Here is a 21,289-nt window from a genome sequence, read left to right on the forward strand (position 1 = left end):
ACCAGGTCTCTGTACTGCATGGATGTCGATGTTCTCCATTTTAAGGAGTGCCTCGAGTGAGAGCATTTTGAGGTTTAGACTTCTAGCATTGAGTAGCATTATCCTCAGATTTTGCTTGCTTGTACCTGTTATGGTGGTGAATTTGTCATTTGAATCTTGCCTAAAAAAGGCACTATAGGGTTGGCAAGAGTCTTAGCCAGTATCTGGAATCCCAAGGGCAACAGGTGCAGTCCATCTCTGGCAAAGCACTGTGGTCTGTCGATCATGTCGTCCCAGGCAGACAAATACTGGATCCCCTTAGCATGACACCAGAAGCTTAACCAATTGTTGAAGTCAATCATTTTGTCCTTGTACTGTGGTATTATTCTGGGTGATGGCAGGATGCTACTCAGGGCTAGGGTCATACCTGCATGGGCTACAAGATTGGAGAGCTCCTCCATATCTCTTTTCATGTAGTCTAGGGAGGTACATCTCAGGTCATTCACACCAACATGGACAATGACAGTATCATATTTGTACTTGTTGTGGAGTGACCTGAGTGCGTGTGTTATGTGGCGGATCCTGGCACCTGACAGACAACTGACAGTAACTTTCTCCTTGTTTAGCCTGGTGAGTGGAACATCAGTGTGCCTGACTATAGAGTCACCTATGACTAGAGTGTTGGGTACGTTGTTATGCCTTATGGGCTGTGGTTGAGTGGCACACTGAGTTTGTGGGATATGTGTCATTTGGGTTGCGTTGGGGGGTGGAGTTTGCTTGCGTTTCTGCTTTGGAGGTCCCTGATGCTTGGGCAGGTTTTTATTGAGAGCCTCCATGTGTGGTGTTTTTCCTAAGACCTCTCTGTGGGTATATGTTGCAGGCAACGATTGTCATTTGTATGGGTGGCCCATACTGTGTCCAGTCATTCAGGGGTTAACTGTAGGCATTGTGGCTGTTCCATATTGTGTGCACCTTCTACTTATGTATCTTAGTGTACATATATCTGCGTGTGTATGTGTAGTCACATGTATATCTGTATATATATATATATATATATATATATATATATATATATATATATATGTGTGTATATATATATATATATATATATATATATATATATGTGTATATAAATATGTATATCTGTATCTGCATATCAGTGTCTGTGTATCTGTATCTTGGGGATGTTGCTGGCTTCCACATATTACATTTCCCATAGAAGGCAGACTGTACTGCATGATATGTTACCAATACCAGCCTGACATCATACAGGTAGGATGTAGTACTGGTAACATCTTGTGCCCATGTTGTGTCAGGTCCTGGTTATGGGATCTGCAACACTTAGTAGTGTATTGTAGGGCAGATGTGTTTGGCTGTGGGGGGATGCCTATTCGTACAAGACGTATAGTGTGTGAGGCCTCTCAACCCAATTAACAGTGCATGTGGACATATGTGTATTTGTTAATCTGCCATTGCTATCTACAGATGTATGGCCATATATATCGGTATATATATATATACATATATATATATATATATATATATATATATATATATATATATAGATATATATAGATATATATATATCTGCTAACATATATATATCTGCGTACACATATGTAACTTGCTGTGTATATGTGACATATAGGTGTAGACACATAAATGTGTCGATGTAGGTATTTGCATGTATATATGTTCATCTATATTGATATATATGTATATAGTTTTAGAAATCTATATATCCACATATATAGATATTTTGTATATGTTTAGATATTAATATATTTGCACAGACATACATCTAGATGTTGGTATACATTCTCTGTACTGTTGCATGACTGGACTGGGTGATATGTTTCTGAAAACATAGGATTTTATTTGTATCTGGCATGGCTTAGTGGTAAATCTCTTTGTCCGTGGTGTGTATTGTCCTGTGTTTGAGCCTTGCAGGAGCTGTTTGTTTTGCTGTTGGGCAGAACACGGGCCGTTGGGTACAGAGTGATTAAGGCACTTTAAAGCAGTTGTAAGCGGGTGTGCTCGGGTTTGCGATAAACTAAGTAATGCTAACCTCCGGTTACAGTTTCTTACACTCAGTTAGCTTGTACTTTGCTTAATCTGTGTAAGCAATGCTTACCCTCGGGCAAACGCACTTAAACACACTTACTAGTGCTTATATATGCTTACTACTGCTTATTTGTGCTTAAACCTGCTTACTAGTGCCTTATTCATTATGACACTGACACTTCACATGTGCATTTAATGCAGTACTCCAGTTCACATTTAAATGCTATTTAGTGTGTTATACAGCACAAAAATGTTCATATACTGATTTCACATGGAAAATGGAATATGCTGCAGTAGGACTCGAACCAGGAATTCCTGCTCGTTAGGCGGATACTCTGCCCACTACACTATTGCTTTGCTGTTTCATTTGCATATATCTTCCTTGTTATCCTCTTCAGTCTTTTAAGCTGCTTTAACTGTAGCTTAGCTATGGGCACACCCGCGCACTTACAGTTAGCTTTAGTCGGTGTTTAAAAAAAAATAAAAGGGTTTCTTTATTTACTTTTTCAGCACTGTTGCTGTTGTACACATGGGGAACTGTTGGTGGGGATATGCAGACACCTATGAGTGATCTCACTCATCTCTTAACACTTTCTGCTTTTCTGCATTGCAGGGGCATGTTTATTCTGAGAGCTCTTCTGCCAGACATGCCCCCTGCACTTGTACTCACTCCGTGTAAGCCTGGGAGCTCAGGCAGCACTCCTTCATTAATATGCATGGCGCGCTGCCGTCCTGCTCCGAAACGGGCACTTCCGTGCAGGTCTAAACTAGAAGATTAGTCAATCCGGGGGATTGTCTAAGCCAGTTATTAAGATACCTGTTTGCTGCATGTTTATAATCTGGCAGACTCATAAACGGAATTATTATTATCAATGAGCTGAGGTGTACATATATTACTCTAAGTACATCATCCTTTGTGTGGTTCAAGCAGATATAAGATAAAAGATATACACCAGCATGAATAATTAAGTGATTGTGTCTCCATGGCTTTGTTGCAATTGTATTGACCATATTAGGTATATTTAAACTTTTTAAGCCACAGAGACTTGATACAGTAATGTTTTCCTTACTTACTTCAGCTACTTAATGAAGTAACTGTCTGGTCTGGGAGTTCCTTAAGAATATTGTACCCTTATTTTTTTTTTTTTCCATCACAAATATACATTTTAAATTAGAGTTCCTAGTATTACTGTTTTCAGTAACAGCATGAGCAGGCACATCATTTATATCAGTGAACTGCTCCACATTGAGAAGTGCAGGATTTTTGTCTCCGGTCACACTTTTCTGGCAGACAGAGGACTCCTCATCCATAATATTAACATTCTCTTGGCTAACTTCTGTCAAATGTTTCTTTTCCATAACATTTTGATTAGCATTTCTTACTGCTCTGTTGTTTAATAAATTAAGATGTGATATTTCTAGAGTAATAAAGTCTTCTGATAGACATGAATATCTGTGCCTTTCTCTTACATTTTTTTTGTTTTACTACATTAGAGTAATGCAAGTCAAGATCCAGTTCTGGGGACCTGCTACATTTACTGTTGTATATATTGTTTTGTTTTCCCAATGCTGTGCACAAAGTTGTTGAATAACATTGCTGGGAATCTCTGCTGTCTCTCGATATGTGTGAGAATGGAACTTTTGTGAATCTTGTACATTTATAGCTGATAGTTTGCCCGCCAAAATTCATTTAAGTCTGTTTGTGAACAATGATCCTTTCTCTTGAGGACAGGATAACACCTCAAGGTTAATAATTTTGTTGACTTGAGTTATCAGGTTTGAGTTTTGAATTTATAGAAGAAATAGTTAAATAGGTTGGTACTACAATAACATCCACATTGTTAAATTTTCTGATATTTGGCACATTTTGAGAAGTACACCTCTCTGTTTCTTTTTTAAAAGCTTTTTTGAATATACATATTTTTGGCATAGTGTTAGATCCATGTTCATTAAAAAGCCATTTTCTTTTGTTAACATGGCACTTAATACAAGAGTAAACTGCCTTTCAATCAAGTAGAAAATTACAAATGAGCAAATCTGTACATGTTAAAGTCTAACATTATAATTACTACATATGACAGCAACAGTTGTACTGTAAGTTTAACAAATATGAAATTACTATTTAATTAATACATAAATTGCCTTCTGCTGGTTACCCCTTATAAATCAGACACTTTGCTTTAAAATACCTGAACCAGTTGCGGGGCACAAGCAACACCTTATGTAATATGGAACAGCAACCCACACGAAACTCCAAAACACAACTTTTCTGTGAATGATTTTAATATATTTTATACCTCTTTGCAAAATCAGTCTCCATTAATAAGAGACTTAAAAAAGTCAGAGCACTGACATCAAGTAAAACCACTGATACGTCGGTCATAGTATATAAATTTCACTTTATGTAGAAGAAAAATTCACTACTTGGCAATATGCTTGTTATGATACTTAAAAGAAGGAAGTAACATTTTGAGATGGATCTACCTAAAACAGACTTGATAGAGTATTAGAGAGAGTAGCTATGACAGTAAAAACATTGTTTTCAGTATTAGCATTCATATAGTACATGAAAATGCTAAAGCTAGCACATAGAAAACAAATCTAGTTTCCAACTCCCTCCCTCCTTCTCTTGCCATACAGTGGTGCAAAGACGCATACTTGATTCTTCATGTCACATGTGCCCATGCACAGCTTCTCAGATTTCCTTCTGCTTGCTACAAGATCATCTAAAAATCATAGAAACCTTGATGGACACCCAAACCCACCAATGAAAATAAGACAGGGTAATAACATCACATTTTAAAATAAGTAAATATAAACAACAAAAGCTAAGCTGCATCTTCACACTGTGTTAGCAGCTCAAAATACCACAAACCTCTCAGGAGAAACAGTTACACTTAGGAAGTTTGGACAAACAAAAGCATGTGCTAAGAACCTGACACGTCACTGGTAAATTCAGTACTACACCTTTGTAATGAAATGTACTCTGTAGACTTTATCAAAAGACCAGATTTGCCACTGGTAGGTCTAATTAAAGTTAAACTCAAATTCAGGTTAGTTAAGGTACTTGTTACTAAGCTCCCTGACAATAAAACTTTGAAATAATAATATAAATAAAACACCAGAAAGCAGAAAATTACAGCACATTTTGAGTAAAACTGTTGAAAACATTAGGTAAACTAAAAAAATGTCTTCTGCTGCAATAATTTTCTAAATGCTCATAAAACAGATTAAATGAATAAATAAAATATATAAGTCATCAAAATTAAAATCAAGTTCAAACAAACGGGCTCTGAGAGTCTGGAGCTTTTCTCCCCAGGCTTCCTCTGAACAGGGGCCTTTGTGCCCAGCTGGACTTTCCCTGGTCAAAAAATGTAAAACAAAACAATAAACAACCAAATATGTGTTACTAGATCCTCCTTTAGACATCAAACACTTAATGAATCATTGACATTTTGCTAAAGCAGTGGTCCTATCATATAAAGACAGGTGAAATCAGTTAGTCAGTCCTGTTGGACAAAGTTCTTGGCCACAGGTAACAAACTACATGGCTCATATCAAGGAAACCAGTCCTCTGAAAGTCACACCAATTCCAAGCTGGAAGCTCCATTTAAATAATAAAAACACCTTTTGAACTTATAATGGTAGACAACACAGTTCACAGAGTGGCCAGACTAGATGTGAAAAACTGAGTGACCAGTTCACCTGCTTCAATAGAAACTATTCTGTGGGAATATAGTTAAGCCAGATTGCTCAGGCTGTCAACCATCTAAAAGCCATGGCTGAATGAGTAGATGAAGACGAGATATCTCTTGACAGGTACATTGCTTTCTTCTGAAAGCTCTCTGATTAACCCTATAATGCTTATCAAGCCTACGTTTGATATGAAAGCAGCCTGCACTTCTCCATTTATGCTCAAAGCATTGTCCTTCTCTACTCTGAGCATGGTGCTCCATGTCAGACTATAGCTTACATGATGTAGGTGAACAGGCATATGCAATGAGGGGCAAGTTATTCCAGTGAGGAAAATAGAGCTATATTACAAGTTGAGAGAAACTCATCTCGGCACCTACAAATGGGCATCTTAAGGACTCAGTCAAAGGCCTAGCAAGGCAACAAATGCCTAGCCAGGCAACAAAGGAGAAAGAAAAAAGGAGAGAAAAGAAAGAAAGAAAGAAAGAAAGAAAGAAAGAAAGAAAGAAAGAAAGAAAAAGAAAGAAAGGCAAACTGATCACAGGGTGCAACACATTTCCTGCATTTAACCTGCTCAGGATTGGTGGGCTGTAACTGGATAGGCCTATAATTCTTAGAGTTTTTGAAGAGACTCCTGATCTTGCAAAAGATTGGTGTGTTGACCTTTTGTACTTGAAGCAGTCACAGAGAGTTTTAGTTTGTAAGTACTGTAGCTTTCAATAATGTATTTTGACATCACACTGACTTAACCACTGAATCTTGGTTTCATCCTGCAAGATACAGAATTTCCTTACAGCCTTGTAATGCAATACTTTCTGTTCCTGGAGCTTGGCTTGCATTATTTTTATCTCTGTTTATTGCTTTCAGGACCTAATAATTGAAGCAGCAATAATAGTATGTCTTTTCTGAATGTTCACCTCACTTTAGAATTTTCTTACTGCCTGGATCAACCTATGACCTGCCTGTGGGATTGTGGATATCTTATACCTGATATGGCATGGCTGAATTCCCAGTGCTTTGCAAACTCCTAAAACTCTTAACTGAAAAACTGTGGCTATTGTCAGAAACAACTTATTTTGGAATTGCAGGCCTTTTTCTCATTTTCTACAGCGGTTACAGTCTTACATTAACTGTCAACAAGTCTCTGACTTAAATGATACTCTCTTACCTTCTTTGACAATCACACGTCTTCTCTCACGCAATCGATCCATCTATTTGCAGGATGCCTTAATTTCCTCTTGATCTCTTTCTATCTATCTATCCCAAATCTGCTTTTCAAATAATCTTCTGGTTTCCTGTACATGCGGCTGAACCACCATAATTTGTTCACGTTAACTTTCTCTGCATTTGGCACTTTGGCTTCTGCCTGATGTCCTCGTTGCTTCATCTGCGCTACAATGTGCATTGTACCAGGTCTCAGGCACTTTATCCCCATCCCCTCTAGCTTCCTCATCTGCTCTGCCTTCACTGCCCAGGTTTCCATACCATATGGTAGCACTGGTTGCACTACAGACTTTTGTCACACACTAACCCTAACTCTCTGTATTGACTGGCGGCAGCCCCTCTGATTTTAATTGTGACCTTCTCATTCAGACTTTCCTTCTCCTCAACCACTATTTCCAAATATGTGAAGATGTTAACCTGTTCCAGTATTTTCACTTCTATTTTAGTTCTCAGCTTCTTTTTATTTCCCCCACTTGCAGTCTTGTCTGTACTCAGTTTCATCCCGTGTGCCTCCACTTTTGCTTTGCATTCCACTATCATTTGCGAATTTCCTGTTCAAAGTCTGCTTGTAATACCATATTCTCTTTATACTTCAGCTTTCCATCACCATTATCAACAGCAGTGGGCTCAGAGATGAACGGTGATATACCCTCATTTCCAATTAGAACCCCTCTGTAAATCTGAACACTGTTCATACTTGTATCATTGGGTCCTTGTACATCACCCGCACTAATTCTACCAATGTTTCTGGGACTACAAATCATTGGAGGAATGTCCAAATCAGCTTTATTGGAACAGTGTTATATGCTTTCTCTAATCCTAGGAATGCCTAGTTGGACTCTTTCCTCATTTCTGGCCTCTTCTCAACTATATGTCTCACTACAAATTTCAGGTCTCTTGTGCTGCATCCTGATGTGAAACCAAACTGCTCATCTCTCATCTTACATTCTACTACTTTGAATATTTGTTTATCATTCACCCTCTCCAGCACTTTCTTGCAGTGTGACATGAGCTTGATACCTCTATACTGCCCATAGATGTGAATATCCCACTGTTCTTTTACAGTGGCACTAGAATGCTTATTCTCCAGTCATCTGAAATATGCATTTCTCTCTATATTGGTATGAGTACCCGTATGAGCCATTTTTTCCATAACACGCTCAATATCTTGATCACATCTGTGGTGATCTTATCTGAGTGTGCTGCTTTCTATGACTTCATTTTTCGTAGTGCTGATCTTACTTCTTCTAAGGTGGACTATTCTTTCTCTTTCATCAAAGGCTGTGACTGGGGCAGTACAGCTTCTCAGTTTTTTTTTCATAAGCTACTTGATGTTTTCTTCCATTGCGTTTGATATCCTGTGGACTGGTGAGCAAGTTGTTTCAGGCGTCCCTTATGAAGGCTGGCTGATGAATATCTTCTTTATTTTTCTCTCTTTGCCTTTAACATGATAGCATTTCGTTGTGTAGCTGCTAAGTCACTTTCCAGGAGCTGGTAATGTTCCACTGATGCCTTGCTCTTTGCCATTGCAACTGCTGTCTTAGCCTCTTTGTTAGGTAAGAAGAATTTCTTCTTAGCATGGTCTGTCTTTTATATCTCCCAATTTTTCGTGCACTCCTTTCTTTTGATAACCTCTTGAACATTTGCATTGCAGCACCATCTTTTATTATAGGTTCATAGGTTCATAGGTGTATACTAGGCCAATGAGCACTAGGTTCTTTATAAGCCTAGACATGTAACCCAAATGTGTCCCTCAAGTTATACATTTTAGATGTTTATATAGGGGTGATTGTTGGTTACAACATGATTTACTGACTGCCATATTTCCAAACCTGGCTTAGCTGCACATCTGTTCTGCAGTCTTCACATATGGTGCTTTGCGACACTGCCATTCTTCTTCATCTCCACCTATTTCTTCTTCTTCCTGAGGTTGTAGAGCCCTGAATAGTTTCTCGAATGCAGGTGTTTTCTCCAGTTAATTTTCATGACTTCAGCCTAGTTTCAATTGACATTAGAGCCTTCTCTGACCACTTCTTGCAGCTTATGTTGCTGCCAGTGGTTTATGCTGTGGTTTGACAGTTTCACTGTGGAAGACTTTGCATTCTCTTCATCAGTGCTGTTATCCTACCCTGGTTTTCTTAATGCATTGCTCATTTGTTATTCAAAGAGAATCTTAGTCCCCTAGCTAGCAAACTCCACATTTGAGGTATTTCTGTCAAGCAAGCCCCCCCCCCCTACAAATCCATGTAATAGTGCCTGAAGGTTAGCAAAGGTTAATATTTGTTTCCCTTCATCTACAAATTGCATTTCCACAACAGTCCATTCTACCGCTAAAACCAAGTAGCAAGACCTTCCAGTCCTTTTTTGGGCAATGCCCAGAAATATCTTTGAGCTCTTCCCTAAGTTGTGTGCCTGGACCTGTGCACTCTCACACTCCCAGAACATTACCTGCGCTACTTTACCACATCTCCGACAGTGACTATTCTGTAGCTTGTCTGACATGTGATGCCATCTATGAATTATCCCGAGTAGCTAGACCTTCATTTGAAACTATGTCCCTAGTCTTTTCAAATTTTCTGATATAGTGCCATTTGTCTATGACTTATCTTCACATCCTCTACTTTCTCCCAATTCCTAAGAACATTCCAGATTAGTGCTCTTGCTTTTCTATCCCACACTTTCATATAGATTAGACTAGCTGTAAATCTCTTAACCCCCAACCCATTTTGTTCAAGGTATTGGATAAAACATCTGTGCACCTGTGCAATGTTTCTCACCATATATACACTATACAGTTGTTCCATTACAAGCCAGTCTCCACTCTTCATCTCGTATTCTTCTTTGATCTGCTGAAATATCTTACATCCTCCCTGTTCTTTTCTATTCATTATTTGTGACTGACTCAATATTTGTTTCTGTTGCCATCTGTCCTTAACACGTTTATTAATACTACTTTGAGCCATTGAGTGTAACCCAATCTTTTTCAAAGGGCCTCTTCCTAATATGCAATTCCTTAATCTTATGCTGCCTTCCCACCAGGTCATGAACCACTTCCATGGAACCCAGCATAATCCCATTTTCCCACTTAGATACACTCTTTCACAATTCAACCTCTTGTAACAGCTGAGCCATATCAAATGCCAGTGAATACCTCTCCAAATTGGAAAGACGTCATCCTCACATAGATATCGGTATCTACATTTTATCTACTGCAGTTCTCTGTCCTCCTCCTTCTCCCGTTATCCATTTGTACAATACTTGTTGTATCTGCCTTATCTACTACCCTGATATATTTTATTTTTAATAAAAAAAAATGAATCATCAAGTAATAACTTTCTTTCTTCCTTCATGCTCCAATACCCAATCTATTCAGCTCACAATCACAGGGGTGGTGGATTTTATCCTGACAATAAATGGATGCAAAACCAATTCACAAAGAAACAATAGGGGGTATATGTATGTCTCCCAGATATGCAATAACATCTGGAAGAATATTTGCCTGGAAGTGTTTAAATAGGTATGTTTATACCCCAAACAGACTTCAAATAATTTTTCCCCAGGTAGACAGCAAATATTAGAGGTGTGATGGGGAAGAAAAAGGTAACTGGGAACATATTTTCTGGGAGTGTAATGAATTTGCAAACTTTAAAGATTCCTTGCAGACTGCTCTGTTGGAGATGCTGGGTGAACAAATTGGATTGAATAGGGAAATTATTATTTTTTGAGCTATGATACATAATCAGAATTGCCTAGACATAGTAAGGCCTTGTTGAGTCTAAGTATGGTGGCTGCCAAAAAAGCAATTACTAGAAAATGGAAATCAAAGTATAATCCATCTTTCCTAGAAGTAGCAAATATAGTAACAGAAATCAAACAACTGGAACTGGGATTGAAACGGGTAGGAGCATTATATAGGAAAAAATGGGAAATGTGAGATAAATACATGCAGAGGAGGAACAAGGTTTAAAAGAAGGCAGGAGTTGAATGAGCTATGTAATGGATGACTAACAATGACTGGATGTTAAAAGTGATGTATAATGTTTGCAGCTATAGTTGTGTTGGCATGGTCTAGAATGTATAATGTTTGTAGCTGAGATTGCTTCGCTATGGTTTATTTTCATTTATATAAATGTAACATGGCCTGTGTTATACATGATAATTTAATAAAGATGTTTCTTGTTAAAAAAAAAAACATAAATGGGTGCAAAAGTCAAAGAATTAATCCTGGATAGGATACCAATGTATTGCAGCACACATGTGTATAATGGTATTTTGCCTATGGTTTCTATTAAGATAATTCATTAATTTTCATTGTACTTCAGTATGCAATTAGTGCCAACTGCTATTTCAACTCTGCACATTTTGAATATGTCAGTGTTTTACTTCATAACTTGAATAGTCACACTTCTGCTGTACAATGTTTTATGAAACAACAGTTTGTATGAAATAACAGGCTACATTGAATAACTATATCAGTAAATCCTTATCAAAGGGCAAGATTGTCGCATAATCTCATATTCGCATGGACAATGAAAAACAGAATGAAGTACAGTCATTGTTTAATTACAGGCTGTTTTAAGTTAATATTTAATTGTACTATATCAGGAACAACCTTGAGTCCCACAAAGAACATCATTTTATTTCAGAGCACACCGTACACTGAGTAATTAAAGGAACTTACGCAGAAGGTACTCTGAGCTGTCGTGATCGTAATCATTGTCCTCTGGGAAGTGGTTAATCCTGAAACAACTGCCTTTGTACAAGCCTGAAATAAATAATTAAATTACATAAGCAGCACATAAGGTACGTGTCAGCATTAATTAGATTCTTAGTGTTACTACATTGTCTGGATTAACAGGGTGTCATTTTCATTTTATTGCATGCTGCAAAGTCAGGTTGCCAAAAAGCTGACGAAAGCCATTGTCACACCCCTTGTCCCACCTCTTTCTGTTAATAAATGCGCACTATTTCTTTTAAAAGTTAATAATCATGCTAACAACAACCTTAAAGAAACAGTAAATAAATAACAGATGAACAAATACATAACCATTCTGCATATGCTTAAAGGCATTTTATAACATTCTCAGTATTCTGCCAAATAGTTAAACTATTACACTAGAGAAGCATTAAGGTTTAAAAGTCATACGGATGAAATGAAGGCAAAAAATGTTTTTCTTAATTTCTACAAAATTATTTATACTGTAGACAGCGAAGTCTGTAATTTCACTGCAGAGAATAAAGTACAGCTGGTAAGAGCACCACTGTTTTCTTTTTGGCGCTCTTTTGATCAGAAAAGTTGCCACACTTCACAGCTCCCTGGATACTGGTTATAACAGTCAATGAATATTCTAACAAAATAAATTAAATTCATATAGGAAATTCAAATGAAACTGTAAAGAATTTGGGAAAAATACAGTTCAGAAATGTGTAGGCTTCCAAAATGACTCAAAATACCTGCCATGTACTCACCAAACCTGATTTCCTGACAGACCCCCTGATTTCCTGGCAGACAGCACCCTACAGCTAAACTTTGATGCCAAAAGAAATTCTAAGCCTGTAATGGCTGCTTCCTCCTAGTCTATGAACAAACAGCAGATTTATTCTTTCATTTTTACCACACTGAAAGTTGATTTCCTGTTTAAAAATGCCTCTGCATGTCTATAAGTGGGACCTTGCTCATAGTAATTTTATTTAATTGTTAAAGTTTCAGTCTAATCACTATGGGATCTCACAGTAATTTATCAAGCTCAGGCTTACTGGTTCCTACTGATTCCGGTTCACCTTCAATATCAAATCCCTGTTCAAGGTGATCACCCGCAAAGATGGCCTGACAGTACTGCCATATTTCTCAGAGGCATGGAAAATATGAAATCCACATTTACAAAGAGTGTCCTCAGACCTAACAATTTTTACTTTAAAAACAATTTCAGTGGGTGAATGTGGAGTATCACTAGGTACCAAGATGAATGTTGGTAAACAGTGTTTTCTTTACTTCTTAAGAGTATGGGCAGAACTCTGTAAATGGTACTTTGATAAGTGTGTTTTCTTCTGCTTCAGGGATGCCCCAAGAGCATGTTTAGAAATATTTACTATGGCTTTGTGTGAACTGGCAGACACAGATCTGGCAGTCACTTCATTAAACTGACACTGAAATGGTAGACACATTGTTTCCTCAGCAGACAGCAATTTAATTGTCGTGCAAATCTGTATACCACTGTTTCACATATAGCATTTGTCGCACACGCTGTCCCTGCCATCTTCATCCTGTCATTCTTTCATCCTCTACACTCACTTTTCTAAATAACAAACTGCAAGTGTAGAACCTACTTGTTCAAACAGCTTTGTTATAGCTCATACCATCCTAGCTATTTAAAAATCACTTACTTTATTCAGTTTCTTCATTTCAGCAGGTAATGCACTGAAAATGATGATTTTACTGACCAAGATGACCTTGTGCATCTATTTTTTATTAACGGAGGAATCCATGATTGAGGAATATGTGTTTGAAGCGAATGCTGTTTGACAGCAGTGCAATGGCTTTAATGATCAAAGCCACTTTCAGGGAATAGGTGATGTTACCCTTTCACCACTGTACAACAGTGGAGCTGGTATATAGAAGTTAGGGGGAGTATGGAGGTCTCCCCTAGAGGGTTTGCCCTTTGCAAAATAAAAACATTAAAAAAATATGAAACTGGCTTTCAGTGATTTTTTTTCACTTTTTTGCCTACTGGATAAATAGCAATCAACAAATAATCACAAATCCCCATGATTGTTGCAGGCAGACCATAATTGGAAGGGAGCACTACCACTGCTCCTACATTTTATTCTCAGATATTGAAATATCAAAAATATAAAAACATATTTTGAGAGTTGCTGATATTTTACTTCATTGAACTTTGTCACAGGTGCTGTGCTTTGTTGATGTTCTGTTCTCCTTCTTCAGTCTGGGGTTTGTACAATGGAGACCCTTATGACAAGGGTCCTGGGTAATGTGTTGGATTGCCTTATGGGCTTTGCTCTTCGGGCTCCACTAGTCCTCTATTATGCTCAACATCTTTATATACATTTTCTTAAACATTTTCCTGATCTTGCCTCACACTGTGTTTCTCCAGTTTGTTTATTTCAGTTTTCAAAGTTAGAAGAACTAATGACCTTCTTCTACTAACTTGATCTGTAGGTCCCTACTGGTTATATGCTGTTAATATGTAGATGCAAACTACATCCCTTCAGTAACTTACAGTATTTAAAACCTGCATCCAGAGTATGTCTAACTCGTTTATGTTATGAATATCCTTGAACAGACTGACATCCAAAATCTATCTTGGTGCCTTCATTTCATTTGGTTGTTAAAGCTGATGACCCTATGCTGCATTATCTTGACAGCATGAGTGCTGCTTTGGTAATGAGGTCAGAACTACACACAATCCTTCAAATGAAACTAAGCAGGATTCTGCAACATGGTTGATTTATTTTGTGTGTCACTGATGTGATGGTGAATCTGGATTTATTGCTGCACTATATCCTGAAAACCTGTATATTTATTTAGTTGCATATTTATTGCTTTTGTTAAACCAGAATGGGCATTAGCCTAAGAATACATTTTCTTAGGCATAACACAGGAGACGTGACTATACAGGTTTGGAGATACTATTTATTTTATTTATTTATTTTACATTTGTTGACCAGGTTAGTCTGGCTGGGCAGAAGCCCTTTTTCAGCAGTGACCCGGGGAGACAAGCTCCATTAGAGTACAAATATAGCAGTCTAGTATACAGATTACACTTCATATTTTAACAATAGTTAGCAGAGAACTATTTACAATATTTACATTACAGTCAAGATTAAACAGTAGTTTTGCAGTAAGGCTTTACAAAGCACAGCAAAGGAGTAAAACTGTGGAGATGAGTGGAGGTAATAAAGAGGGGGTTTAGGAATCAAGTATAGGAGAGATGGAGGTTGGAAATAAGAGGCAGTGGGAAAAAGGGGTTAGAGGAGGGGCTAGACATAAATAGGGATGTGATACAGGAAAATTAGATTTGAGATGACACTGGAGGTTGAGGATAGAAAAACGTGTGGAACCACAGGAGAGAGGGGGGTATGTAATGTAGGAAAGTATGAAGGTTAGAGGTGAGAGAAAGAGGGACAGCATAGATATTTGTATGGTGGCTGACCACAGTGGCAGTACCAATGATTTCTGAGGTGTTCCTTTAAAGCTGCTTTGAATAATTTTTGGTTGGTGAGGGACCTTATCTCTTGAGGCAGTTTATTCCAGGATATGGATGGGTGGTCGCTATAAAGTTTACATCCTGTTTTAGTTGTGGGTTTGTTGATTTGGAGTAACTTTTGGTTAGAGCTTCTTAGTTGTCTGGAGGGAGAGTAGTAAGGGATGAGTGGCATGAGTGTTGGACAATACGAAGGCAAGTAAAGGATAGAGGGAATAATGAAGAGCTGTGAGAGTAAAAGTTGGTGAGGTAATTCTAACCAGTTTATTACTTTTAGTAAGATGCAGTGATGGGATTTATAGTTTTGATGTGCTGCAAAGCAAGCAATTTTATTGTGGGTTGTTTCAAGTTTGGTGAGAAGGGTAGAGTCAAGAGTGGGTGCTATACATAAGACTGGCTAGGAGGTATGATTGAGTGAGTGTAATCTTGGTGTCAGAGGAAAGGAGTTGTTTAGATCTGTAGAGGAGCCCGAGTTTTTGATGGGTCGTTTTGATTCAGTTATTAATATGTATGTCAAATTTTAATTGATCGTCTATGGTAATTCCTAAGAGTTTGGTGCTAGGTTCAACTTGTATGGAGGTGTTGTTAAGAGATAAAATAGTGAAAGTAGATTTGATATAGGACAGATTTTTAGGGAGGAACAGTAGCAGTTGTTTTTTTTTTGGATCGACTATGAGTTGATTATCAGTTAGCCATGTTTCAGTTGAGTTAAAGGCAGGTTGGGTGGCAGAATGGAGTTCAGAGAGGGAGCTGGCTGTAGTAGTAACAGTTGAGTCATCAGCGTACTGAACTAATGAAGTCTGGGGGAGGAAGAGTAGAGTTTGTTAGTGAAAATATTAAAGAGTAAAGGCCCTAAAATAGAGCCTTGAGGAACACCCATTCTGGCTGGTAGAGGTGGTGAGAGTGCAGACAGCCATTTTACAGACTGGGTTCGATTGGAGAGGTAGCTAGAGAACCATTAAACAGCTTTGGGGAGAAGTTTAGTTCTTGTAATTTGTTTAAAAGGAGAGGATGAGAGACAGTATCAAATGCCTTGGACATATCCAGAAATAGGCATGAAACTAGCTTGTGGTCATCCCTGACAAGCGAGACTGTGTGGAGAAAGGATAAGAGTGCTGTGGTAGTGCTATGTCTGGGTCTGAAGCCGTGTTGAGTAGGAGTTAGAAGGTTATGTTTGGTAAGATATTGCATGACTTGTTTGTGAACACACTTTTCGAGGACTTTGGAAAGAGGGGACAAGATAGCAATAGGATGGAAGTTTGAGATATCTGAGGAGTTGCCGTCTTTGTGTATTGGAAGGGTGTGAAACTGCTTCATATAGTTGGGACTTTTCCTTCTGTGATTGAGTGATTAATTAGAATAGATACTAGTAGGGCAACAAACTCTGATGCTAGTTGGAGAAAGTTAGGAGGAGTTTTATCTGTAGAAGCAGAGCAGGGTTTTAAGTTGGATAGTAGAGTCTTGATGAAGGAAGTTGGCACTGGTTTGAGGGAGAAGGTGTTAGAGAGGGATGTAGTGGAAGTAGGACTTGTGACAGGAGGGTTTGGAGTTCATGGTGCGTTAGACTTTAATAGATTGGATATGGAGTCAATAAAGTAGGAGTCAAATAAGGAAGCAATTTCTTTGGGTGCTTTGTCTGGGGATGGATTTGGGGAAGAAGGAGTGCCTGGGTGGAATATCTGGTTAATGGAGTGCCAGAATGTTTTTGAGTTTGATTTTAGTGCAGTAGGAGGGTTATAGTAAAAGTCCTTTTTTATCTTTGTTTATGTATTTCTTTGTTAAGTTCCTAGCTTCTCTGTATTTTTGCAGATCATTAGAAAGTTTAGTTTGGGACCAAATTTTCCAAAGCTTGTCTCTGTTTTTCATAAGGTTGAGAGAGGCTTTGGATAGCCAGCGTGAAACTGTAGATTTGATGCGTATGGTATGAATGGGAGCCAGAGAGTCTAGGATGTCTAGAAAGATAGAGTTGAAGTGAAGGGCAGCTTCATCTAGGGGGAGGTATTTTAGAATGTCCCAATTAACTTTAGAGAGAAGGGTGTTACGAATTAAAGTTAGAGAGTTTGTGGCAGGTGATGCATCTGGGTGGCTTAGGGGAGAGAACCTAGTAACTTTTACTGGTGAGTGATCACTTATACAGTTTGGCAAGGTTTGGGGGTTGTGGTATTTTGTAGGCTGGGATACCAGTATCCAGTCTATAAGGCTATGAGTAGTGTGAGAGTTATTTGAATGGGTTGAGTGGGTGATAAGCTGAGAGAAGCCATATAAATTAATGTTAATTTTTGAATGGTCATTAGTGATAGTTAACCAGTTGATATTCAAGTCCCCAAGGAGAATGATTTTGTTGTGAAAATTGTGTGTGAAGAAGGAAAGTATATTTTCTAGTTTGGGGATGTTGTCTCCTGGAGGTATATAAATTGCAGCTATGGTGATGGAGGAGTGGTCATTAATTTTGAGATTTGCAGTGATCAGTTCTGCAGGTACAAAGGATGGGGTAGATTTGGGTAGCAATGTCAGGGTGAGATGGTTGGCATAAAGTATTGCTATGCCACCTCCTTTTTTGTTAGGGCGATCTAGCCGTAATATGTTATATTCTGGGGGAAGGATGTCACTATCTGGGATATGAGGTTTTAATCAGGTTTCAAACAAGGAGACAATATCAGGGTTGTGATGGATTATCCAGGCATGAAGTTCAGAGACTTTATTTAGTATACTGTGAGTGTTGATAGAGTAGAAGGAAATTTGTTTATTAGGTGGGGGAGAGGTGGATGGGGTGGGGGTGGAGATAGGTCCAGGGTTAGGGTGCATATCACCAGATAGGAGAAGGGTAGGTAGTAGATGGTTGTGCTTTCATAATGGTATTAGGTAGTAGCTGAGTTTGGGCTTGATGTTTGAAGTTGAATGGTAAGTGAGTGACTTTTTTATTTTAGGGAATGAAGTGTTAAGAGGAATGATGAAAGAGGATATGATTATAGACAAATGATTAGAATGAGAGATTGGATAGAGATATGTAGGAGTTGTTATGATAGGGGATAGTTTATAGGGGGTATAATTATAGACAAATGATTACCATAACAGATTGGATAGGGATATGTAGGAGTTGTTATGATAGGGGATAGTTTATAGGGGGTATGATTATAGGCAAATGATTACCATGAGAGATTTGATAGGGATATGTAGGAGTTGTTATGATATGGGATAGTTTATAGGGGCTATGATTATAGACAAATGATTACCATGAGAGATTGGATAGGGATATGTAGGAGTTGTTATGACAGGGGATAGTTTATAGGGGGTATAATTATAGACAAATGATTACCATGAGAGATTGGATAGGGATATGTAGGAGTTGTTATGACAGGGGATAGTTTATAGGGGGTATGATTATAGACAAATGATTACCATGAGAGATTGGATAGGGATATGTAGGAGTTGTTATGACAGGGGATAGTTTATAGGGGGTATAATTATAGACAAATGATTACCATGAGAGATTGGATAGGGATATGTAGGAGTTGTTATGACAGGGGATAGTTTATAGGGGGTATGATTATAGACAAATGATTACCATGAGAGATTGGATAGGGATATGTAGGAGTTGTTATGACAGGGGATAGTTTATAGGGGGTATAACTATAGACAAATGATTACCATGACAGATTGGATAGAGATATGTAGGAGTTGTTATGATAGGGGATAGTTTATAGGGGGTATGATTATAGACAAATGATTACCATGAGAGATTGGATAGGGATATGTAGGAGTTGTTATGACAGGGGATAGTTTATAGGGGGTATGATTATAGACAAATGATTACCATGAGAGATTGGATAGGGATATGTAGGAGTTGTTATGATAGGGGATAGTTTATAGGGGGTATAATTATAGACAAATAATTACATTGAGAGATTGGATAGAGATATGTAGGAGTTGTTATGACAGGGGATAGTTTATAGGGATGAGAAGTTAGAAGCAGGGGTAGGATTAGAACAGATAAAGTAAGTGCAGACATAGTGTGAGTAGGAAGGAGTGGTGATTTAGAGGATAAGTTTGGAAAGAACAGAGTAGTATGGGCTAAATGAGAGAAATACAGAAGTTAAGTTGTCCAAGAAATGTTGGCTAGGGGTATTAGGTAGGGACTACAGTTTTAATTGCAGGTGTTAGAAGTCAATGAAAGTATAGCAGTTGTAAAAAAGGAATTGGAGAGGGTTGGTCTGTGTAACAGGAAGGGGTGGGGGTTTGGTGGGCTGGATAATGTTGTGGATAGTTATAAAGGAAATTATATGGAGGGTGGGAGGGGAGTGAAGAGTGCCAGAGCATAGCGAGGGCGAACGGAGCAAGGCTACAGCTTCTGGAGTGCGATCGTCCAAAAAAAACAATCACTCAATCCCACTCTATGAGGTCAGTTTAAAACAAGTTTCTGCTTCTAAAATATTAAATTGAGGTACAAGGGGTTTGTTACCCAAATGTACAGTAAGCAGAGGGGCTTGTTTGTTGGGACCTATAAGTAGAAGTAGGGGTTTGGCAGCAGGGGTCTATATTATAACATCGAAGTCTTAAAACTTTGAATGTTATAATATCGAACCCTATGCACCGAATGCTGAAAATAGCGAAGCTGCAGAATATTGAATACTTTCCTAGGGAAAGTATTCGGTGGGCCATTTCTGCTGCTTTGCTATTTCCTCGACTGTGGAGCGAAGGTTAAGGTAAGTGTGTGAATGAAGATGAGTGTGCTATAGGGACCTTTGGGTTAGGGAGCGGGTAAGGTGAGTGTGCGATAGGGACTTTAGGGTTAGGGAGCGGGTAAGGTGAGTGTGCTATAGTTAGGGACCTTAGGGTTAGGGAGCGGGTAAGGTGAGTGTGTGGTAGTTACAGACCTTATGGTTAGGGTTGGGTTAAGGTAAGTGGATAGCTAGTAGTGCATGTATGATTTAGTGTAGGGTTTTGTGAAGTGTATGTGTGTGGATTATTTATTTTGGTGTGCTTGTGTTGTGTGTATGTTTGTCAGAACAGCAAACTTTTTCCCTGGGAAAAAATTCGCTATTCTCAGTGTTCACATTTATGGTCTTTCGATCGAATGAGTTCGATATTATAACATTTGAAGTTTTAAGAATTCGATGTTATAATATGGACTGTGGTAGCAGGTACCCGTGATATAGTGCTCAGCTAAGGTTATTAAAGCGAAAATGTAGCAGAGAAAGTACAGAATTTGCATTCAAACAGTATATGCAACCCTACACAATTATTTCAGTACTTGAGGGAGATATTTGCATACTTAGTGTCTATCTCTCACAGTTAGCTTTCCTGTACTGTGCTGGTCAGGGCCTTATTCCTGGTCGCTGAAGGGGGTTACCAAGCAGAGAAATTGAGATAGTAATCCAGGCTTTTGGAGGAAAAACATTAGGCTTGCAAAGAAACAGTCTGATTTACATAAGGTACTTATAAAGGTAGATACCATCCACCTTTGATCTGCATTTGAAGACACCAAGTGAGGCCAGTAGATTTCAAACCTGTACTATTATCATTTATGCAAATGTCAGAGACTAGCAAAAAGTTATGTTGTCTTTAATCTACAGAACTGGGTGCAGTTCCAGAGGACAGCTGGGATTATTTATTTATATATTTTTAAATCTAGGCTTTGCACAAGTAGGTGAGTATACTGATTATTAGTAGATGGTTGGAAAAAATAAAACAAAGCTGCAGACCTATAGGAGGGTCACCTGGAAGTAGCTCACACAGACACCTACTTGCATCCATTCCAGTAAACCCAACCATAGATAACAGTAAATAATGGAATGGTTTGGCTAATATGGTGTCAAACGTCAGTATTAAGCAAACAGCTTATACAAAGCTGAATGTTTTGTATCCTTAGAAGGCAATTTGGATGTTTTTCACTGCACATAAATGTTCATAAGTAAATGCTAGGGTATCAGTCTGCAGACTATTACAATCTTAGAATCAAACCCTGTACCTCGTATCTGTGAGATTAAAATGTTAACCATTATGCCAACTTCCTGGGCTCCTGATAAAACAATCAGGGAAGATAGCAAAAAAGTCCATTGTGTGAGCACACACACACACACACACACACACACACACACACGCACACA

The 21,289-nt window shown here is 38.3% G+C and overlaps 1 protein-coding gene across 1 annotated transcript in view; it reads right to left on the minus strand.

Moving 5' to 3' along the window:
* CACNG4 (calcium voltage-gated channel auxiliary subunit gamma 4) overlaps positions 1-21,289 on the minus strand; it is a 1,134,870-nt gene that overhangs the window by 361,395 nt on the left and 752,186 nt on the right. Inside the window, exon 2 of the mRNA XM_044085097.1 lies at positions 11,642-11,725. Within this exon, the coding sequence (XP_043941032.1) occupies positions 11,642-11,725 (84 nt within the window). The remainder of the gene's footprint in view (positions 1-11,641; positions 11,726-21,289) is intronic.

Source organism: Protopterus annectens, chromosome 10.part0, assembly GCF_019279795.1.
Source record: "Protopterus annectens isolate FY-2018-M chromosome 10.part0, PAN1.0, whole genome shotgun sequence".
NCBI classification, from domain to species: Eukaryota; Metazoa; Chordata; order Ceratodontiformes; family Protopteridae; genus Protopterus; species Protopterus annectens.